Source organism: Cucurbita maxima, unplaced genomic scaffold (genome assembly GCF_002738345.1).
Source record: "Cucurbita maxima cultivar Rimu unplaced genomic scaffold, Cmax_1.0 Cma_Scf00005, whole genome shotgun sequence".
NCBI classification, from domain to species: Eukaryota; Viridiplantae; Streptophyta; class Magnoliopsida; order Cucurbitales; family Cucurbitaceae; genus Cucurbita; species Cucurbita maxima.
The window spans coordinates 5,374,394-5,397,605 of record NW_019272021.1 but is presented as its reverse complement, the minus strand read 5'-3'; the positions used below and the strand labels follow the sequence as shown (position 1 = coordinate 5,397,605).

At 33.7% G+C, this 23,212-nt stretch overlaps 4 protein-coding genes across 9 annotated transcripts in view; 1 reads left to right on the top strand and 3 right to left on the bottom strand.

The window, feature by feature from the left end:
- Nucleotides 1–2,592: 2,592 nt before the first annotated feature.
- Nucleotides 2,593–9,846, bottom strand: LOC111479727 (transcription factor FAMA). 2 transcript variants are annotated; one of them, XM_023124554.1, is made up of 6 exons: nt 9,657–9,846; nt 6,124–6,194; nt 5,398–5,557; nt 3,883–4,509; nt 3,250–3,660; nt 2,593–2,725 (listed from the first exon to the last, which is right to left on the bottom strand). In XM_023124554.1, the coding sequence occupies exons 3-6, from the start codon at nt 5,419–5,421 to the stop codon at nt 2,636–2,638; spliced, it is 1,152 nt and encodes a 383-aa protein (XP_022980322.1). In that variant the 5' UTR covers nt 5,422–5,557; nt 6,124–6,194; nt 9,657–9,846; the 3' UTR covers nt 2,593–2,635. The 2 variants fall into 2 exon arrangements, with proteins under 2 accessions (XP_022980322.1, XP_022980321.1); XM_023124553.1 differs by lacking the exons at nt 6,124–6,194; nt 9,657–9,846 and adding an exon at nt 5,655–5,955.
- A 1,118-nt stretch (nt 9,847–10,964) lies between these two features.
- Nucleotides 10,965–13,537, top strand: LOC111479809 (cytochrome b5-like). The gene is made up of 3 exons (XM_023124674.1): nt 10,965–11,210; nt 12,891–12,957; nt 13,044–13,537. The coding sequence occupies exons 1-3, from the start codon at nt 11,124–11,126 to the stop codon at nt 13,292–13,294; spliced, it is 405 nt and encodes a 134-aa protein (XP_022980442.1). The 5' UTR covers nt 10,965–11,123; the 3' UTR covers nt 13,295–13,537.
- A 1,862-nt stretch (nt 13,538–15,399) lies between these two features.
- LOC111479762 (cyclin-dependent kinase inhibitor 4-like) lies at nt 15,400–17,593 on the bottom strand. Its single transcript, XM_023124608.1, has 3 exons — nt 16,950–17,593; nt 15,946–16,143; nt 15,400–15,861 (listed from the first exon to the last, which is right to left on the bottom strand). The coding sequence occupies exons 1-3, from the start codon at nt 17,453–17,455 to the stop codon at nt 15,792–15,794; spliced, it is 774 nt and encodes a 257-aa protein (XP_022980376.1). The 5' UTR covers nt 17,456–17,593; the 3' UTR covers nt 15,400–15,791.
- A 2,748-nt stretch (nt 17,594–20,341) lies between these two features.
- Nucleotides 20,342–23,212, bottom strand: part of LOC111479664 (transcriptional corepressor LEUNIG_HOMOLOG-like) — a 9,201-nt gene continuing 6,330 nt past the window's right edge. For all 5 annotated transcript variants that reach the window (XM_023124458.1, XM_023124456.1, XM_023124460.1 and 2 more), the window contains 2 exons: nt 21,253–21,450; nt 20,342–20,832 (listed from right to left, as the gene is read on the bottom strand). In XM_023124458.1, the coding sequence (XP_022980226.1) occupies nt 20,689–20,832; nt 21,253–21,450 (342 nt within the window). In that variant the 3' untranslated portion in view covers nt 20,342–20,688. The remainder of the gene's footprint in view (nt 20,833–21,252; nt 21,451–23,212) is intronic.

Genomic DNA, 23,212 nt, shown 5'->3' with positions numbered 1-23,212 from the left:
GAGCTTTTCAAGGCCCATTATCTCATCTTGGGCCTAACATCTTTTTTATTTGTAGTTTCTATTTTTTTTTATTTTTTTAAAAACAAACAAAAAGTTATTGTCTTTTTAGGGTTAGTAAAATCCTCGTACTTCGTAGATGGTAACGCCTTATACCTAAGATTTAACCTCTCGGGGTAGCACATGATGACCTCGACATTCTCCTGCATTACTACGACATATCCATCTGCTTGTCTTTAAAATACTTCTAAGTGGGTCATTTAACATGATTTACCCTCGCCCATATACTTTTCGGGAGGTGAGTAAGGACAAAACATGCTGAAATAACTCAAGTTGATCTATGGTCATAGTCTTCACTCTTAAGAAGTATTTCAAAATAAGTAGGTAACGTGGACATATTGTCGAGGATGCATAAGAGTATTAGGTGTCAAATATGGATCCAAAACCTTGTTTGACCATTGACATGATACATTACAAATGGTATCAACGTGAACACTCACAAAATAAGATATGATTCGAGGAAAAACCAAAACAAAAGTTGGTGATTGAATCGCGGGTCAGCGGGATGACGATTGTGCAGCACTTGATCGAACATGAGTCACGTTTGAGAAAAGGTGTCTTAGAAAACGTGAGCGAGAAAATGCATTACAACTTTGATACTGTATAACCCGAGTAGGAGATGTGACAAAATATATGTATATATATATATATATATATATATTATGATGAACTTTAAGCTTTCTATTCCATTTTGAAGAGAGTGGTGTGTGCCTCAAATATATGTAAGTGGCAAACTTAAGAGGTTATTGGTTTTGTGTATGGGATGCCAAATTTGTACAATCAACCTATTGAATAGTCACTCTTGACTCTTCATACCCAAATAAATAAATAAATAAATAAAATATTGTATTTATTATTTAAAAATAAATAAATAAATTAGAGCTATTTTAAAATTTCATAATTTTATTTTTCTTTTAATTTAATTTAATTTTAATAATAAAATTGGAGGAGGAGAAATAAAGCAAATTGGAAAACGTAATTTGCAGTCCCCACATGCATTTTGGATCACAGCCTGCAACATAGTCTTTAGGTTCAGATCCAATCGGAAAAAATGCTTCAAGACTTTCCCTCACGGCGGCCCCACCGCCCCCACCGGCTGCCCCACCGCCCATCGCCACCGCCAAAGAAAAGGGGAAAGCACCAAAAAGTACTTTTAATTTTTCTGACAGGTCAACGACTTCAGGACAATTACAATTACAAGGGCATGGCGTTGACTTTCAAACCATCCAATGCCAACCTGCAATGTCAACTTCTATTATTTTCTTTCCACATATTCCCAAAAATATAATAATAATAATAATAAAATAAATTAGAGAATAATCATTTTTCTTCTTTTCTTGTAGTTTTTGGCTCTCTAATTCGTTAAAATTTGTTTTGAAATTATAAATTTTGAGCTACTTAAGCTAAGATCTTGTCCCCAATCTGCATGGAATTAGCTAGTTTCATACCCGAAAACAAACTACGGAGCCACGATCTCAACAATTCAATGATATCTCAAGACGTTTTAACACCGATATATCCTATATATAATATGTTTTTTTTTTAAAGTTTTACAATAATGTAAGGTTGATTTGTAGGTTTTTAGAGAAATAAGTGATTAGTGCTCAAAAGAAATATATTATATAGGTTGACTGTTTAGTCCTTTAAGAGACATCAATTTATTATAAAAAAATTAAATTCTCACAATAGTATGATATTGTCAAATTTCCCGACAAAATATAAATATTTCAAGTGAAATTACCAAAAAAAATATATATTTTTATAAGTTTTCTTTTGTATTATTGAAGGAAAAGGAGAGAAAGAGAAAGAGAGTTGACTAGTTGTAGACCATTTGACTAAGAAGTCTCACAAGGTTTGACTTTGTAACATGTATATTTGTAATGTCTGTATCTATAGCTGTATTAATTCAACCAAAGTCAATATGTATTTAATTTTCTTTTTGTTTTTTACAAAACAGACAAATTGTTTTTGGTCTCTTCAATAATAATCCATTTTTTAGATACAATAATACAAATTATATATATAAATATAAATATATATATATACACACTCTTCCACATATTTAATAATTTCTAATAATTATTTTTAAATTATCAATTTCTAATTTACACTATTCGTGCAAATATATTAATATCCATTTTATTTATGCGTATTAAATATGATTCTAACTTGATATTATTTTAAGATTAAATTTAAGTTCCAAACGACTAAATTTAATCTCAACGCAAAGTTTAATGCACGAAAATAAATTATTTCAATATTTAGAAGCTTCTATTTACTATTTGTATATTTTATATTTTTGTATTTAAGTATATCTGCCTCACTCAAGTAAAATTGGTACATAAATGAATTGAAAATCTCTTTAATATTTTAATTTCTAAAAAACATAAAAATAAATTTGGAAGAAAAACATTATTAAAGAATTGATAAAGTCATAGAATTTAAAGAGGGGGAGAAATATAAATATATATTTTTTTATTTGGTTTAAAACAATAAAACAACAGGAGAAAAGGCAGAAAAATAAATAATTAATGATACAAATATTTTGATGAGATATTTATGGGTTTAATTTATTGCATCACATGCCGGTGTTCGCATGAATAAAACCGAATATCTGCTGAACCGAGCTCGCAATATCCTCTGCTGTGAATCTTGACTCGCTTGCTATCTGCCAATCACAGTCAAAATAAATCGATTAATAATTATAAAATTCACACTATTATTCTAATTGCAATAAATTATTTTATTATTATTATTTTGCCAATGTTAAGTTAAATTTTGAAATTTTTAAATAAAAGTTTTTTTTACAATTTGTTTTTGGAAATTGATTAAAAATTTAAAAATTTATTTAAGAAATGCGAAAATACTAGTAAAGAAATTAATTCCACATGAAGAAAAACTCTTTTTTTTTTTTTTTTTTTTTTTTTTTTTTTAATAAAAAGTGGATAATAACACAAATAATTTTGATAGGTTTTAGTATTATTTTTAATTTTTAAAAATTAAATAATTATTGAACCGAGCTTAATTATTATCAAATAAAATAATAATGAATCAACTGGAATATATTGTTCTTACTAAAAAAATATTTTAAAAAAAATTCCCAAATTAAAAGTTCTGAAATGAATTTTCAAGGAGTTAAAATTTTGAAAAATGAAATTTTAAAATTAAAAATAAAAATAAAAATTGACTAACCTTGACGTTGAAGGAATAAAGAACAGTCTGTTCAATGGTGGTAATATTTGTATGAAGAATATTGAGGTGAAGATCTTCGAGGGCGGCGATGGCTTTAATCAGCTGTCCCGGTCGTCTTCTCGACAGGATCTTTATCATTGCGTCGAACCCTAAAACCTTCACTTCCACGTCAGCTAAGCACGATTTGCTCTCCGCCGTCGTTTCCAATATTTGCCCCTCGTTTTGGTGACCACCGAAATTCCCTGCTCCCGGCGGAAGAAATGGCGGTTGCTGCGGCGGAGGTGTGTCGCCTGCCTGTAGTGGTGGCTCTCCTAGGAGACGACGTCGTTTTTGCGATTCTAGACACTGGAGAAGCTGCTCCAGCTCCCTCACGAACTCGATTGCTCCGCCGATTATGGAGGCTTGATCTCCCTGCAGTGTGTAAATTTAATTTATATTTAAACTATAAAATATTCTAATAAATCTAATAATATTTTATCACAAAATAAAAATAAAAATAAAACTCTCCCATGTCCAGAAAATCTCTCCGCCCATCTCTATTATAATCTCTCCGCCATCTCTATTATAATCTCTCCGCCATCTATATTATATCTCTCCGCCGTGAAATTAGAAAAAAAGAGAGAAAAAACGTACCCTTTGAACGTAAGAACCAGGCATGAGAGAGCGCAAAACCCGGAGATGTTCATTCATCTGCTTCCTTCGATTTCTCTCCACTGCAATATGCGTCATTCTTTGGCTCTCCACCTCTTCGCTTGTCTTCACCGTCCTTCCTCTTTTCCTTTTATTACTATTACCATTACCATTATTATTATTATTATTATTATTATTATTACCATTTTTATTGTTCCTAAAATTCTCCTCTTCTTCTAACTCCCCTACAATTCTGCCTCCCATCTCCGCCGCTTCCTCCTCTCCGGCCGCCGCCTCCTCCGCCCGCTCGTTATTCAGAACCGGGAACTTCAAGAAGTAGACTGGGTCGATCCCGGCCGGTTCGTCATCCTCGTCGAACCGGTTGAGGCTGAGCTTCGGACCGAAGTCGGCGAACTGCATAACCTCAGCGAAGCTGAGCTTGTCCGGAGAAGTTACCGATTGCAGCGGTGGAGGAGGTAGAGGGTTGGCCGGAAAGTAGGTGAGGATTCCGGTGGCGTTGTCGGCGGAGGTTTCGAAGGGGCGTGACCTCATGAATTGGTCTTGGTTGTTGTAGAGATCGTGGTGGTGGTGGTGGTGGCTGGAGAAGCTTGGCGGCATAGGAGCTTCGTTCTGTGGAAAAATATAGTGTGTTGAAATTAAAAATTGTGGAATTTAAAGAAAATAAATACATAAATAAATAAGAAAAAAAATTTGATATTTTAATTATTGTTTGTTACGTGGGACCGCCAACTATATATAATACAAAAGTATGTTACACAATAAGGTACCAAATTATATTAATTATAAAAATATATATTTCCCGTTAATCACTAAAAAACCATTTTTTGAAACTCTAATTAAAAAATGGTTTTTAAATTAATCCAAGATTTTGGCATGCCTTCTAAAGTGATTATGAAGGATATATAGATTTTGAAATTGTTTAAAACAAACATTAAATTAATGAAAAATAATTAAGTGGATATTACAAACGATATTTTTAACTATTTTAATTTCATAAAAGTCTTAAATACATGTAATTAACTTTTTTTATAATCAAAAGGGAAAAAAATTATAAAAATATAATAAATTATTTTGATTCTAAGTCTCGAGATGTCCATTTTGGTACTTACCCAAAACGTTATTTTTGGATGAGTATTTAGAATAATTAAAAACGAATATTTTGAAAATATAAAATCAAAGTCGGTGGTGTTAGACGAACACAACTTTCCACAATGGTACGATGATATTGTCCATTTTGAGCATAAACTCTAGTGACTTTGTTTTGGGCTACCCAAAAGTCTCATACCAATGGAGAGAGTATTGATTATAACTCTATGATCATTCCTAAATTAGCCGATGTAGAACTTTCATCGTCCAAAAACTAAAATAAATATTTTGAAAATATAAAATCGAGAGAGAGAGAGAGAGAGAGACGAGCGTAGTAATATAATAAATAAATAAAAAAAGTAAAAGTAGAGGAAAAGAAAAGAGAATAGAGAAGGATGAGGCTATAGTTACCGAGTAGTTATCGTCCTTCTCCATTGGGTTGGCTATTTGCGTATATGCATACAACACACCCAACTTTAAACGAACCAACTAATTCCAATGCTCTTTTTTCACCTCAAGACAATTTTCACTTTGCCCCAAACTTTTCCCTAAATTGTCTTTTCATCCCCACCTGAAAAACAATAATGCCCATTCACAATATTTATTTATTAACCAATTGCAAAAATAATAAGAAGAAATTAAAAAAAAAAAAGAAAAAAGAACCCTACCAGCCAGCAATGGGTGTTTGGATGGTGAGAGGCCCATATAGAGAGAAACTGGGGAAGTGTTTGGAAGGACCAAGTGGAAAATTTGGATTTGGTGGAGGGTTTTATAGAAATATGAAACAAAGAGAGAGGAGGAGCCTCGGGGGATTAATAAGGTGGAAGCTTAAATTCACCTCCCTTTATTAATGTGCGTCACATTCGCAGCCTAACAACGCTCTTCACTTTTCATGAACCTTATTAAGAAGAGCCACCATCCCTTTTTTTGAATTTTTCAACTTGGATATGCTTTATTATTCTGTTTTTCCGCATCAAAATCCATTCCCTATTTGATTAAAATAACATTCCAAGTCTCAAAATTGACGATTTACTCTCTTTTTTTTTAAAATAAAGAATTCGTCAATTTACCTACACTTGTCGTGTCGTGTAAGACTCTGTATCACGAGAAAAGGTGGGCGAGAGATAAGGCAACTACCTTTAGAGCCCCACTCATCCTATCTCGATAATGTTCGTATTTGCTCCTGATTGTTGTATCATTTTCCTATACTTCAAAGAAGAAAAAGTAAAAAGGTCAGAGTTAGTGAAAAATTTATAGTGCTACAACCATACAGAAATAACGATATGATCAAACTATCTCATACCATGCCCGTTTCGATGTCTTTTGTGTTGAGAAATTACTCGAATGGGCCACCTGGCTAACTTTTTTTGCACCATAGGTATGAGGAGCAATTAACAACAATTTTGAATTTCTATCCAATGATTATTAAAGACGTGAAGTTCTAAAATCACATCCAACCATTATCATGAAACGACTTAGTTGAATAAATCTCGAAACTTATTCAATATAGAATTTTGCTACGTTACGACACAACTCTCTATGATGCTAGCAACGACGTTTATTCTACTCAAATACCAAAAAGTTTTCTCGAGACGCTCTATGTATCACATGAAATTAAACTAATGAGATATACATCAGCTTGAAGCAGGTAAGAGTGGCTAATTAAAGTAAAGTTGGGGAAGCACCGTATAGAAAGCTAATCACAGGATACAAGTGAGCCACCAAGAAAATTGGAGGCAACTTTTACTCAAGAAAAGAAGTGAAAGTGATGGTCAAATTAAACACCCAAGAGCCCATAACAGACACACACATACACACACATATATATCTATAAAAGCTGTTCTCTCATTATTGTGGATTGACACAACACTGCTTAAAACAAGCAAAAAGAAATTTCAATGTAACAAGAACATCCACTAGGTATCGGCAAAGTTCTAGTACATAACAAATCAATAGAATTTACTGGTTGGCCTACCATAAGAGGGGCATTGCATAAGTGGCACCTGAATAAGTTAAGAAAACAGAACAAAAACAAAACCAGTAGGGTGTCAATGAAGGAAGGAGGGTAAGAGACTGCATACTACAACTATAACTAGTGCAAAACCTGGTTGTCGAGTTCATAGCTTCTTTATATTTGTGAGTTTTCAGACTAGCTTACCTGGACTGTTCTTACAAGAAACCGTTTGACTGTACTACATTTAATTGCCAAGATGATTGGTAAGATATTAGATCCTAGCTAGGTGACCACCATTGTGAGATCCTACATCGGTTGGAGAGGGAAACAAAGCATTCCTTATAAGGGTGTGAAAACCTTTCCCTAGCAAACGCATTTTAAAACCGTGAGATTGACAGCGATACATAACGGGTCAAAGCAGATAATATCTGTTAACAGTGAGCTTGAGCTATTACAAATGGTATTAGAGCCAGATACTGGGCCCCCAAGGGGAGTGGATTGTGAGATCTCACATCGGTTGGAGAGGGGAACGAAGCATTCCCTATAAGGATGTGGAAATCTCTCCCTAGCAGACATGTTTTAAAACCGTGAGGCTGACAACGATATGTAACGGCCCAAAGCAGACAATATCTGTTAGCGGTGGGCTTGGACTTACAACCCTGACTTGAACTTATTCTCCATAAGCCCTTTATTATTAGACCAACCCATGGTGTTTTGGAAAACGAACAGTCATTTGGGAGAAAAACTCACGAGAGAGCAACCCTCGACAGGCACAAATCCACCAGAATCCCAAAAAGTATCACTTTTTAGAAGCAGGAACCTTCAGGGTAACCTAGCCAGGATTTCCAAAAGATAGCTCGTGCTCTGATTTTATCTAAGGTTGGCCAACACTCTGCCAAAGAGTCAGGGGAAGCATAACGTCAGATCCAACAAATTGTTAAATAAACTTGTACAGAACTGTATTTTAATTAAAATACTTTATAGGATGTAAAGAAAGCGATCTAACAAATGGAAAAAAAAAAACACCATGCACTTCCCTTGAGAAATGAAATTAAGAACCATATATGATACCGTGTCTCAAGTAAAGATATGAGGAGAAATATATTTACGGGGAGTGAATCCGACATGCAGCAATAAAACCGCTAATAATTTATACATCAATATATATATAAAGTTAGAAGCGTAGAAAGTCATGTATTATAACCAAGGACTTGCTACATTTGGATAAACTCTCAAGTCTTCGTCGGATGACTAGTCAGCCTAAATTTACTTCATGTCGTGTTTGCTCAGAGCTTATACGGTAAAAACTGCAGATCCATGTTGAATAAAGTACAAGGCACGACAGCTCTTTGATACTTAAATGCAAAGCAAAAATACAAGTGCAAACCCAAGTGAGGCGAGATTTATAGTGCACAAGACACATGGAGGAGTAAAAGAAACCCCCAATGGCTTCTTCCATTAAAGCTGTTGAATTCGTGTTCTTCACAGCACAAGGTATGCACAAAGACAACACAAAGACAACGCAAAGACAACTGAAAGCCTGAGTGAAATAAGACACTAAAGATATTTGTGCAGAATAAGACACAAAGATAAAGTACAAGCTCGAGTGGTTGCCTTAGTTCAACAAAATGAGAGTATAAGGGGATTGGAACTTCTAACCTCTAGGTTGAAGATATACGTCTAACCTAAATGAGCTGTGATCGGGATGATAGAGTTGAAACAACATATAACGGCCTTTGAGCTATTATGTGATCAGTGATTGCTTGGGGAAAAATACTTAAGCCTACCGCTAGCAGATATTGTCCTATTTGGGTTTTTCCTTCAAAAGCTTTCCTTCAAGGTTTTAAAACGCGTCAGTTAAGGAGAGATTTCCACACCCTATAAGGAATGCTTCGTCCCCTCTCCAACCGATGTGGGATCTCACAGTCCACCATTCTTGGGGGCCCAGCATCCTCGCTGGCACACCGCTCGGTGTCTGGCTCTAATACCATTTGTAATATCCCAAGCCCATTGCTAACAGATATTATCCTCTTTGAGTTTTCCTTTCCAGAGTTTTCCCTCCAGGCTTTAAAACGCATTTGTTAAGGAGAGGTTTACACACCCTATAAAGAATGCTTCGTTCCCTCTCCAACCGATGTAGGATCTTAAAATGTGGTTGCTTTCCTACTAAGCTTGTGAAACTAGGCAAATGTGCACAAGGTAGTCCAAGTGCAAGTAGGGTAAAATAAACTAAACGAACAATATAAAGTACACAAATGAACATGATTGAAACGAAAGTTTAGAACCATATTGAGGGCTTAGACTTCAAGCTGCTCCACAATGAGGAATGATGACTATTTACAGCCATTGTTCATATTGCCCTATTTGTTCTATGCCACGTTCCCTAGCACTATAAAAGGCAGAAATCAACCTCCACCTTGCAGGACATTGCAATTTCTCTCCATTTCAAATCCAGTAAATCTCATCGATGAAATAGGAACAATAAACTGAAATTAACGGCCCAATTTGCAAAATCACAAAATCGGCCCAGCGTGTTAAACTCTACCGATTATGAAAACAGGATATTCACCTATGTTGCACTACAGAATTGCTGAAAGCGGCACAAATCATGGAAGAAAAAAATCATAAATGCGCGAATAGAAATATGAAAGAAATGGAAAATTCTCAAGAATGTGAGGTATTGTAAATACAATCGGACTAAAAGAAAGTTGCATACCACGTGAAACCATCGAACAAGAAATTGCCAAACAATTATGCCGGTCGCCGACGGTGATAGAACTGACACTTGACCAACACCGCCAGATTCCGGCAAGTAGAGACCGCCATCGGCATAGTTATCCGACCACCGGCCGAAGCGTAGGGTTGGAAAATGTGAAGTATGCGGCTACTTATCGACTTCCATGCTTCCAGAGTTCCCTCCAATTTCCGGTGTGTTCGCAAACTATTTTTTTTAGTTTTAAAAAAATAATGTGAACGAATAAATTTTGAACTATTTTGTCCATATATTAATTTCGTAATCCCAAATATACCCCTTCAATAATTAGTTTTCTTTATTATTTTAATGTAAATTACTACTTGGTACACAATTTAATTCTTATTTTTCCCAATTAATAATGGTTGGGTGCCATTTAATTCTCTTAAATGTTCATCTAAAATAATTATTGAAGGGATTTAATTCTATTATTAATTTAAATTAAGTTATTATTAATTTAAAATAATAAAATAATTCTATTATTAATTCCCATATCTTATAATTTTTTTAAAACTAATTATTATCTATTAATAAATTTAAATTATAATAATTGTTGGTATTTTCAAATTTCATACCCAATAAGTAAACTATAATAAACAAACATCCTTGTTTTTTTTAATCAAATTAATAAAATAAAAAATTAAAATTTCAAAAATTTAATAATATTCTTGAATTAAAAAAAAAAATACTTGTGTTGTAAGTTCTAAAGGTTCAAAACCAAACCTCTCCAACTTTAAAAAATTCCATTAATACCCTTAAGATTTTTTAAGAACTTTAAAAAAAAATTAAAAAATGTACCACATTTTTTAAATCTTCATAAATTTTTCAATAATAAAATTAATATTTGTACACTTTTCAAAGTATTTTTAGATGAAAAATATTTATTGGGACATTTTTATTAATTTAACCCAATTTAAATTAGTGTATCATTCTATTGTATTTGCAAGTACGTTGTTCCCTTTGAATCAATCATTGTCTATTTTGTTCGCCTATTTTTTAAATTACAAATTTAGCCCTTAAACTTTTGGGTAAATATTTTAATTTATGAAAATGCTACCAAAAAATTAAATGCATTAAATTTGAATTTATATATAATTGAGACTTGCTAAATATAAAATAAATAATTTGAAGATTAAATTAAATATAAAAATAATAAAAAATTAAGACTAAATTAATTGGTACGTTATTTGCCGACCAATTGCTAGAAATTTTGTTAGGTTATGAATGAAAGCCATCGCCGTTCCATCTACCAACTACCGAATCCCGATTTCAATTGACATCTAGAACTTTCCATGAGCCTAATTTAATTGCCCGTCGTGTTTTCTATGTAAATCGATTTTTGTTTTGTATCCTCGTTTTCGTCGCCCATTTTCCCCTTTTCATTTCCTCCTCAATCGGACACAATCCGATCGACGAATCCAATTCCAGCAAATGGATAGCGACAAAAAGGTCTTCACCTTGAAGGAAGTCGCTGAGCACAACAATCACAAGGACTGTTGGCTCATCATCAGTGGCAAGGTATATTCCACTTCCCTTCTTTTTCTTTGTGTTAGATCTATGATTCTTCCAGTTTATTAGCTGATTCTGCTAGTTTTTGGGATTATCTTTTGTTATTGGCTGAATTCTTGTCCTTGTTCTGGTGGTGGAGTTCACTGTTGCTTTGGATTTTGTTTGAGATTTCAGATTTGTAGTTTTTCTGTTCTGGTTTAGCTGGATTGTTTTGACTGTGGATATGATTTGTGGCATTCTAATGTTATATTAAGCTGTTAGATCTGTGATTTCTGGACCGGACTTTGCTGTCTGTTGTTGATCTATTGGCTTAAGGTTTTAGTCTGTGGCAATGATCATCTGTTAATTGTTTCTGAGAAAGAGCATTTCCTAGTCCAATGAATATCATTGATAGTCTCTTAGATCTTGAGATAATTTTTAGTACTGTGAATGTGTATAAAAGAGTAAATATATTTTGACCTATCCACTTTAAGTTTGTTGATTCATGATGCTTGATATGTTTTAATATCGTCATGTGGTTGTTCCAATCCACTCCTATCTTCAGGGCCAATCTAACTATTAGGGTTCCGTTTGATAATTACTTGGTTCTCCGTTTTTTTTGTTTTTGTAAATTGAGCCTGTAAACACTATTTCTACACGACTTTCTTTGTTTTGTTTTGTTTTCTAAATTTTAGAAATATCTTCAAAATCTATGACTATGAATTCAAATGTTCCCTTTAAGAAAGTTAAAAACTATTGTAAAGAAATCGAATGAAAACAAGCACGAAATAGAATCAAAATGGTTATCAAAGAGGGTTACTGGTGTTGTGACTTTTGAGCTGGGAACTATCTAATAGCCAACCTACTGAACGTTATGTCTTGATATCCATATGTACAACTTTTTGTTTAAAAATCCCTTGAAAGTGGAGAGAATTTCCTTTGCTAGAAGTACTATGCATCCTTAGTTCATCACTAACCAGTAAATATTGGGCCAATCCAGCCTGGAATTTACAGCTTGCCCATTTGAAACAAAGTCTTTACTTTAAGGTGCTTTAATTGTGTTTATTCAACTGATTTTGAAACTTTTTTTTTTTTTCTGGTTACTCTTTTGCTTCCTTCATGGATAATAAAAATGATGGTGGTCAGAATAAAAGTATTCATTTCCTACCCTTAAGAGGTGGCCTTAGTTGTAAGGGCTCGGGGATGCATAGACTTTGAAGGTACCTACTAAGGTTTTGGGTTCAAATTCTTAAGTGAACAACTTAGGCACTTTCTCATAACGATTTGATTTTGACTTTATATTTTTTTGAACCTATTTTTGTTTCCTCCTAGTTTTAAAAACATAGGTAGAAAGTGGATAACAAAGCAAAAGACACGTATGTGGAATTAGTGTTTATAAGCTTAATTTTTAGAAACTAAATGGTTATTATAGCGTGCTCGGAGATTTGCAAGGAGGGCCAAGAGCATAATGCCATTGAAGAAAAACTACCATTTTCGTGACTTATACAAGCTCCATATGTTATAGAATAGTGTAGAATTTTCAGAAATTAAATGGTTATTATAGCGTGCTCGGGGATTAGCAAGGAGGGCCAAGAGCATAATGCCATCGAAGAAAAAACTACCATTTTCATGACTTATATAAGCTGCATATGTTATAGATTGTGTTCATCAGTCATCTGATCTCCTTGGTTCCTTAAATTATCTGAGCAGGTATATGATGTGACTAAATTCTTAGAAGACCATCCTGGTGGTGACGATGTTTTGTTATCAGCTACAGGTATGTTTCAGCTTATAGATTTTCAGACCTAGTTGATAATTCGTACTTGGCAACACGATAGTTCATACTCGATAATCCTATCTCAGGAAAGGATGCAACCGACGACTTCGAAGATGTGGGGCATAGTGACAATGCAAGAGAAATGATGGATCAATACTATGTAGGAGAGATCGATGCTTCAACAATTCCAAAGAAGGTCGCATATACGCCTCCAAAGCAGCCTCATTACAATCAGGACAAGACATCAGAGTTCATCATCAAGCTTCTCCAATTCCTCGTTCCTCTTGCAATTTTGGGATTGGCAGTCGCCATACGCTTCTACACCAAACAAACTTGAGTGAGCTCTTGAGGTAACCTTAGAAAGCTTTAAATTTGTTAGATTGTTAGTGGTTGATCCTTATGCTGTTGCTAATGATCGGTCAGTCCATCAATGTGGCTTCTTGGTTATAAAATGCAGAGACAATCAGTGTTTTTCATTTCCCACTTCCTCTAGATTTGTCATATTTATGAACCTCTAATACTTTATAAAATTTCAACGCATCAAATCTGAATCCATATCTGATTCTTGATCTGTTGATGACTTCTTGTTCTTGATTCAAACTGGCCTACCCTATTACCGAAAATACTTATTATCACGAGAGTGTTTTTTTCTTACCATTCTCGGTTTTTCGAGATCAAACTATTTAAAATGATAACAATTGAATTATGAGAGAACCATATGATCCTACCTAGCATATAAAAGCTCGTAAGTAAAATATTTTAGGTAGGTGTGTCGATATTAGCTGTAAGTCAATGATCCTACAGTTCCTTTGAATTTTCATGGATGGAAAAGTCTTTGGCTCAAGTGGGAAGGACATGAAGTGGGCGTGGTAAGTAGGTTAAGTGTCCAAAAATGATATTTTATTAGATTAATATTTGGATCTTCAACTTCAATTTATAGTTGACTGTAACAGGTCTACTTATAAGTTCTCTTTTTTATAAGTTTTCTTTATGATTATTCTACGTTATATTTTACATTTTCTCAATTTTAAAACTTATTTTTATAGTTTTTCTTTTATCAATGTAGAAAATAATTTTGAAAGCAACCTTTATAAAGGATGGAAAAGAAAATAGGAAAAAAAAAAAAAGTTTCTACCAAACTTGAATATAAACTATGGTTTGATTTCATCAAAATCTAAATGATATTCATAACACTAAAAGAATAACACAAAAAAAAAAAGCAAATTGAAATAAAAGGTCAGAAAATTATGCTAACAACTAAATCTAAAGATAAAACTCCATAAATTAAAAATTAATTAGTTCTAAAATTTAATCAACTAAATCTAAAGATAGAACTCCATAAATTAAAAAGAAAATCCATAAATTAAAAAGAAAATCATTTAAATAAATAAAAAAAAGAGACAGAATTTATAAGAGGAAATATGTAACCCACAGTACAATAATCAAGATGTTATTTTAATCTATATGGTTTTGTTCATCGATCATTTTATGAAATTTTCATTACTTGGACCGTCTCCATTAACATTAATATTGGTTACTGGGCAAGATTATCAAAATCCAATCCCTACCTAACTACTTGCATTTTCACCAAAAGAAAAGAGAAAAAAAAGGGACGGGTCGGGACGGGTCGGGACAGACGAGACATAACAGGAGAAGGAAAGGAGAGGATTAAATGGAGGTCATTTTCTTGCACATAAAGTGTGTTTTATTGTGAAGAAGGCCTGAGTCGAGAGAGAGAGAGAGAGAGTGAAGAGGAGAAGGAAGAAGAGCAATAGAAGAGGCAGTGATAATGAATGCAGTAAAGGTGTTAGTTAAGTTAGGAAGAAGCTTAGGACCACTATGAATGAAAAGCACATCCCAACTTCTTTCCCTGTAAACTTCTTCTCTTCTTCCTCTGTGCTCTGCAATTTGCAGGCTCTGATAGTTACCCTTCACAGTGTTTGGGTGCCCTCTGCCTTTGTTTTAGCCCCCACCCCACACTCATCTTTCTCATTTCTCACTCAATTCACAAATATGGCTTTAAAATCCTTTCTTTTTCGGTAATTTTTCTCTAAAACGCGGTTTACTATACTGAAAATTTTATCCTTTTAAGCAACCATAAGGTTTTTAGAATACGCTGACACTAGTTGTAACTGTTTAAGTCTACTGCTAGTAGATATTGTCCACTTCACACTTTCTCTTTCGGGTTTTTCCTCAAGGTTTTAAAATGTAAATAAGGTTTTGTTCCTCTCTCCAACCGATGTGAGGTTTCACAAGTAGATTGAGTCTTTCTGAACAATGGCGCTCCACCTCCATCCACCTCCATGAGACGAGATCACATGAAGTGTGGAGTGACTTGTCTTGCATGGAGACATATGTAAGAGATGGGCCAAAGTCTACTGTGACCAAAAACCTGCAAACAAAGATAATGGAGGAAGAAGAGACAAAAACAAGAAGAAGATATGGGGAAAAGTGATGGTTGAATTTTATTCCATCAAAGGGGTTTTTTTCCCCCCACTTTCATCGGTACAAGTATAAGGAGGAAGATACAGTACAAATGGAAGAAAATTAAAAAAGAAAATGAAAATTCTAAGTAAATATCTGTACCCCACACACTCACCTAATTAATTACCCAACAGCCTAAATGCTACACCAATCTATTAGACACAAGGCTTTTAGTTCTATTAGCTGTGTAATTCAACTTCTTGTTATGTCACAGACCATTAGTACAGCCCTAATTCTTTACAAGTAAAAGGGTCACATAAACTAAGATCTGACTATCTACCATTTATAAGCACAACTTAACCTGAGAACATTGAGATAAATGGGTCCTGAATATATTGAATGAATGTCGTCTAATCGTCCATTTTCTCCCATTGGTAACGTCCCGGAAGTGGTTTGCCTGTGTTCGGGTCGAAGTTATACCTGCAGTTAACCGTGAAATGAAATACTCATGATGAAAAGAAAGGCTTTGAAAAGAATGATGAACATGGGAAATGCATCACTTACTTCTCAATGAATTTTCTTTGCTGCTCTCCTTCGACATAGTTGAAGAAATCGTCAACTTCCCGAGTGGTCGGTACATCTGTTGCAGAGGAATTTTGCAGTCGTATCCTATAATCGGTGGTACTCGACGCCTTCGTAGAAGAACTGGGTGTTCGTATGCTCTCGGGCTTCTGTATCAAACTGCAAGGAGTGGATTCCCTACTGCTCCCATTAAAATGAACAGTCATTAGAATTGGACTATAAACAAAAACGACAGACCAGTCCAAATGTGTAAACAAGCCATGAATAGGTTCCCAGTTCCTTCAATTTGAACAATAAACAATCAAACGATAAACGTTGAGATTTTTAGAGGAATCTTCACATGTTTCAATGAATCCTCAAGTTGGATTGGCCAAAAAATACAAAAGGGTAACAATGGAGTTCAATGAACAAACGAACAGGAGAATAAAGGTAAAGCAATTCTGAAGGCACAGTTCTACAGAGGTATTTGCACAGCGTAAGGCGTGTAATGCCCTTCTCAATAAATGTACAAGACAAAAATGCTTGAAACTACCGAGGGGGATAAAAAATAGAACAAAGGACTTCTCGACATTCTCGAGCTTTAATAGAATTTTCAGTTTTTCGTGCCTACGAGGATATTAGTACCAAGAAGAAATTAAACCCCAAAGATTTTCTTGCTCATTGCAATTTCAAGAAATACACACACAAATATATGAACTGTTTGTCAGAAGAGAGATTCGTGATAAATATTCAAAGGGCGAATCATAACAGATTGATTATGCTTGAAATTACTCTGTGTTTCCTAGGAATGGATTGATCAATTTCTATGTGATATGACAACACTGTGTTGTGTCAAGAAGAGGAGAAAAATGGTAAACCTAACCCTCCGAAATTTCCAAAAAGCTTCAAATCTCTGTTTTAGAGGCATCGAAATGTGCAGAGAAAACGCAGATTCAACAAAGAAGAAGAAGAACAGAGGGGATTCAAGGAAGAAGAGAGAGCCCTACCTCATTCCACCTTCAAAATCCAAAACATTCTCTCCAAACGAAGCTTCTTCCTGAATGTCATGAATATTCACATTTTCCTGAACCTCGCTCGGCTTAACCACCATTTCCTCGACCGTCACATCATTCATTTCGCCGTCGCCACGCCGATGCGAGACAGACTCAATAGAACCAGCGGCGACAGAACAAACCCCCAACCTCGAGGTTTCTCCGGAATCAGCGGTAACTCTCCGGCCACGTTCATTACTACTCTGCGGCAATTTCTGCTTCTTCGACTCATTCGCGAGAGCAATACTCTTCGGCTTGTGAAGGCGACGGCTTCGGAGCTGGAGATAGGAACCAGAGGTGGCAGGAGAAGACGGCGGCGGTGGAGAATTGGAAGTCTTCTGAAGGCGCTGGAGAGCTAGGGTTTTGGCCCGAGTTCGAACGCCAATGTAAGAGGAGGACTGAGAGGCATCGATAAGGGTGATTTCGAGTGAGGACTTGGATTTCCTGATGTACTTACCCATGGCGGAGTACGTAAGCAAGCTCTCATGGAGGGAAACGCAGTGGCAGAGAGACAGAGGAGAGAGAAAGGGGGAAGATTTTCTAGAGAGAGAAAATGGAGGTTTGGATTGGACGGAAGAAGAAGAAGAAAGAAAAGGATTTTAAGTGTGAGGTTGGGGTAATTTATACGGAGGTGAAGAGTGCTTTGGTAGAGAGAATAAAAAAACAGGTAGGGTTGGGGTTTTCAGGCTTCTGTACTTTTTATTTCATTTTTCTCTATTCTTTTTTTAATTAATTATAAAATAAATAAATATATATATATTTTACTATTTTTGTAGATAAAAAGTTATAATTAATTAATCAATCCAAATAAAAACAAATAAATATTTTTATAATAAACATTAAATAAAAGTAATGTTGATAACAAAACCATTTAATAAGCGGTCTGATTCTATAAGTTAAATAAAGTCAATTCGTCTGGGTCTCTCCATATTTATTGGAGCGAGTCAATAACTGCATCTATTCTTTTTAGAAGTTTAAGTCGCCGAGATCGATCAAAAGAAGACTATGAATTTGTCACTTAAGTATTAAGGGAAATTAGAAATAAAGATAATCGGCTCGCTGGTTTAAATCCGCTCCTTCGAATGTTGTTTGCCTTAGTTCAGACATTTACTCTAGGTCAAGAGGTCTTAGGTTCGAATCTCGACTAGTACTGAATCTGTTGGATATTGACGATAATAGGGATGATTTAGGTTGGGTAGAGTTCGAACCGTTGGATATAGTTAGCTTGTCCAATACAATGTTGGGCCGTATCGGATCGGTTCAATACAATGTTCTAACTCGATCCAGTCAAATCATCGTACACTCTTACATGCACCAACTTTTACTCGACTATCTAAAAACATAAGAAAAAAAAGGAATCGACACTAGTGATCGTAAAAATTCTAAAAAATCAAATAGAAACTTGTTCAAACGACTTCACGAGCCCGAACTTGCCATTCGGTAAAGATCAAGCAACACGACCCTATTTTTAATATTTAAAATTTAAAATTCTTTCACCATCCATCATTTTGACTCGACTATTTTTTTTAGTCTTAACATTGGTCGGTTGGATCACTAATTTAATCTCGACCAAAAATTAAATATTCAAATTTAAGTGAAAAAGAAAAAAAAAATATATATAATAATTTTTGTGAAGTAATTATAAAGTTTGGAGGTTTTCTATTTATTGAAATGCAAAAAAAAAAAAAAAAAAAAAGGTTACACATGATGGGATACCGTGTCCTTTACGAAAAAGACGCCCTTTTTTCCTGCTGCTCAGCTCAAAAATGTAATTTTCTTAAATTATTATATATTCTTTAAGATATAAATAATAATAATAATTAAAGAAAAAAAAAAAAGAAGAGGGACTTTTGCCCCAGTTTGAAGGGCGCTCCCAATTCTGAGCTATCCCTCTAAGCGGGCAGCCCTGGGGCGGTGGTCCTTATTAAGGGCAGAGGCCAGTCATGCAGCGCTCATGATATCTCAGCCATTTTTTTTACTTTATTTATTTGTTTTTATTTACGTGGAGTAAATAATTTCTTCCTTTGGAAGTTATTATTATCTCCAAAATTTACCCTTCCTGACAGGTAAATTTTTCTTCCTTTCTTGGGTAAAAAAATCAGCATTTTGGAATTCATATTACTCTACAAATTTTATTTTAGTTCTTAATTCTCCTTTGATTATAAATTTATATATATATATATATATATATATATATTAAATTCAAATTTATATTTAATAAGTCAATTTGCATTTTAAATTTGTGTTTATGAGATTTTAAAATTTATATTTTAGTATATGAACTTTAAAAAACAATTATTTATGGAATTTAAACCTAAAATTTTTAGAATAAAGTTGGTAAGGTAAGAATCAAGGTAAAAAGTAATTTTTTTTTTACCTGAAATAACTATTTAAATTGATTTCTTCAATTTTAATGATTACCAATTTAAACTTGATTATGAAACAAGTTACCAAAGAAGGTAAATACTATAAACAAATATCATTTTATTATAATTTTTGAAGAAAAATAAATACTATAATTTTCGCATTAAATAAATACAATTATCCTAAATTATTATTATTCAAAAAAGAAATATTTAATAATAATATTTTGACGCGTTTTAAAGAATAAATGGAAAGTGGGAAAGCCAAGTTGGTACAGACTATGAGACTACGCAGATCATGCAACCTCCACATTATACGCCATAGCTAATTTAATTTATTCGATTTGTACTTTTCCACTATTTATTTATTTATTTATTTATTATTATATATAAAAAAAAGTCTCTTAAAAAAATAAAAAATAGCGGGCCCCACACGCATTGACGTTCTTGGATTTATCTTGCTAGACAGCAAACTTTGAGATGAAAATAAGAATTTCTACACTTTTTTTCTTCGCCTCAATGATTTGCCTGACCAAAATAATATGGGACATATGGCAGATTTGGATTGGCCCACGTGGCATATAAACATATATTATTCTTCTTCATGTTGGAGCCACTTATATTATATTCCTCTTTAAGTCGTTAATTGATTTATTATTTTAAATTATAATATAGCTATCACTTATTTTATTTAATTAATTTCAATTACCAAATTTAATAAGTTTTTAGACGCACCTTAAAATTTGACACAAACTAATGAACAAATCTATGCTGAATGATTCATGAAAATTTTATTTTATTTTAAAATTCAGGGAAGAAAATAAAAAATATAAATGAAACTTAAAGGAATGGGTTTAGAGAAACAAAGCAAGGCAATAAGGAACCATAATAATAATAATAATAAAAAAAAAACAATAAAAATAAGATTTAATAAATTAAAAAAAAAAACAAAATTATTAACTTATAAGTTAGCAATAATGAGAAGGAAGGCAGTAAATCTTTAACAGTTAAAATTAAGCTCTATCAATAGGGTTAAAAGAAGGTTCAGTTTCTGAAATCTATTAGACAACCCATGAGGGGAAATATCACACACTAGCTTTAACTTATTACCCACCATAACTCTAAATAATGAAGAAAAATGGAAGGTAAATTTTCAATACAACAAGAACTCTCTTCTTTTTTGTTTTCCCATATTTTACTTTTCATTTTTAAAACTCCATTTTCAGCCTTTTAGATGTAGTTTTGAGAAAAATGGAAAAGAGCCATTAGACTTGGTGTAATAATCAGAGTTTGACTCACCTAATGCCAGAGAAGTTGATGTGGGTATATGCTTATTTCCATATCTTGACAGATTTGTCGTGGCTCGCGGAGGCGACCATTCCTGTTACTGGTGATTGAGCCAACGACGAAATCATGCACTCGTGAGCGGGCATTGTCATACACTTGTTTTCAGCCATGTTCCACAGCTCCAATGACTGCAATTCATCCGATCGAATTGGGTTACAAAGAGATAATAATAATAATAAGTACATGACTGATGTCTAACTCTATATCTTTTAGCAAATCAAACAAAGTGTTCTCGTCTTCTTCATAACAATATCAGTCTCATCAATGTCAGCTCGACGAAATCGATATATGAAATGGCAAAAGTTGGGGCTCTGTTGGTGTGTGAACATATTTCATAACAATTTTTTTAAAAAGTAACTTTCTCGTGTTATAATCCGAACTGAAATTGTTCTTCCTATAAAAATTGCAGCCTTGAAGATAAAGTTAATCTAATTGGTTATCAATAATCTCCTAAGATATAGGCACTTAATGCATGTGGGGGAATAACTGGAAGCAAATGTTACAGTAGAGCTAAGGAAATAATGCATAATTGTAAAGCAAAGTATAACCTGGTAACCGCCGATAACCAAGAGGGAGGAATAGCTCGGGTGAAAAACGCAAGAATGGAACATATTCCCACTGGAACTGAGCTCGTGGATGCATTCTCCCGATGCGACCGACCATACTTTGACAGAATCCCGACTAACAGATGCCAAATAATCTCCGTTTGTATCCCAACAAATTGAATGCACATCTGATGAATGACCCTACAAAGTGAACATTATTCTCTCATCAGCCACTACTACAATAGTAATTAAGTGAGAAGCTTTCTAATTTATCCAACTAATACTTGAATTTATTTCATATTTGTACAACAAGATTCCTAAATCAGTGAAGTTAGTTTCATTGTGTAGCTATAATTCCTATGGGGAACTTCGATTGTTTGCTGCATAATTTTCATGACAATTTGATTACTTTAAGCAGTACAATAGTTTTAGTACTTATGATTACAATGTCAAAATTGTAAAATCAAGATACAAATATCTTCACTACATGACATTCAGTAGCTCTAATTTCGTCGGTGACCTTGGCTTTTTTGTCATATAATTGTTTTATGAAAATTTGAATACTTTAAACAGTATAATAGTGTTAGTTTTAGTAGCTATAATTTCTATGTTGAATTGGTTATAATTACAGTGTTCATCACATAATTCACTCATTGATCAGAGATAAACCAATTGGGTATGAGAAAGATCATCTCTGTTAAATTCTTTCCATTTGTATGGCTGATTATCTTAGTAGAATTCTTGCAAACGAACTCCATTTGGACTATGTTGAGGGGTTAATGTGAGAATAGAAAATAACCTCTCGCCAAGCTCCAGCTCCTATTTGCTGACAATGACAACAGACTCTTATCCGACGATATCATAAAGGCAAGCTAACCTCTTTGACGGTATCATAATTTCTAAAAAATCTTCTGGTTTAAATGTCAACCGAACAAATTCTAGTGACGATGAAGTTTATCTTTTAGGAGCTTTTGCGATGGAGGTGTCGATCTTTATTGGGACTCTGTCTAATGGAATATGATAAGGTTGTCCATCATCTCAAGGATATCGAGTTTTGGGAACCTAGTAATAAGAATATAGCCCTCCATACACATGGCTTCAAGGATTTTCCATCAAAGATGATGATACGCTTAGTCCTTACTAAGCTTGTTTCCTGCATCTTTAATTACCTTTTTTATGTTAGTTTATGACCAAATCTGTTCAAATCAGGCTCATAACAATTCAATTGCCGAGAGGAAAGAAGACTCAAGAGAGTCAATGGGCGAAAGCTCCACCACTCCTTACTATCTCTCAACTTCTCCATCTCCTTAGTTGAAAGCCTTAGGGTTGTAAACAATTCAATTCCTCTTGACAAAGGAAGAATTGAATTATCGAGGTTTGATTCCTAGCTCATTCTACTTTTCCTATGTCTATTTTCACAGATTTAGTTTAGGATTTGATACTTCTGAGTCTTTTGTAATCCTGTTGATATGCTATTCAATTATTCTACCATGCAAAATCTTCTATAAACGTGGCACCATAAGAAAATATCATAGTGTTAATCCTTCAAAATATGCAAGCAACAATTTTTTTTAATGGGAAACGATGCTTTCAGAACATGAAAGAAAATAAGAAACAAGAAAGAAAACTGAAAGAAAAATGCTATAAAGTTTTGAGATATTAATTCTCGTGAAAATTAACCAAATAAATGAAAGAAAAATGGCAAGAAAATAGTCTATACTCTAAAGTACGGACTGTATCAATTAAAACCTCAAAATAACTATTTGTATCAATTTAAACCTAAACTCGTGTAAGTGAATGAGTTTAGACCCTCCATGAGTGATATATAATAATTTTCATTTGATTCTATTTAGAATCATATCACAATCATCTAATAAGATTGTTTTTCTCCCGAAATTCTACCAACATAGCAAAAAAAAAAAAAAAAAAAAAAAAAAAAAAAAAAAAAAAAAAAAAAAAAAAA

Coding starts and splice junctions, on each gene's coding strand:
- LOC111479727 (XM_023124554.1), bottom strand. CDS start 5,421: ATGGAGAAGGACGATAACTACTCG. Junction 3,661..3,882: donor CTGGTTCTTACGTTCAAAGG/GTACGTTTTTTC, acceptor TACACACTGCAG/GGAGATCAAGCCTCCATAAT. Junction 2,726..3,249: donor TTTATTCCTTCAACGTCAAG/GTTAGTCAATTT, acceptor TGTGATTGGCAG/ATAGCAAGCGAGTCAAGATT.
- LOC111479809 (XM_023124674.1), top strand. CDS start 11,124: ATGGATAGCGACAAAAAGGTCTTCACCTTGAAGGAAGTCGCTGAGCAC. Junction 11,211..12,890: donor GGCTCATCATCAGTGGCAAG/GTATATTCCACT, acceptor TTATCTGAGCAG/GTATATGATGTGACTAAATT. Junction 12,958..13,043: donor TGTTTTGTTATCAGCTACAG/GTATGTTTCAGC, acceptor ATCCTATCTCAG/GAAAGGATGCAACCGACGAC.
- LOC111479762 (XM_023124608.1), bottom strand. CDS start 17,455: ATGGGTAAGTACATCAGGAAATCCAAGTCCTCACTCGAAATCACCCTT. Junction 16,144..16,949: donor GATTTTGAAGGTGGAATGAG/GTAGGGCTCTCT, acceptor TAATGGGAGCAG/TAGGGAATCCACTCCTTGCA. Junction 15,862..15,945: donor CAAAGAAAATTCATTGAGAA/GTAAGTGATGCA, acceptor GGTTAACTGCAG/GTATAACTTCGACCCGAACA.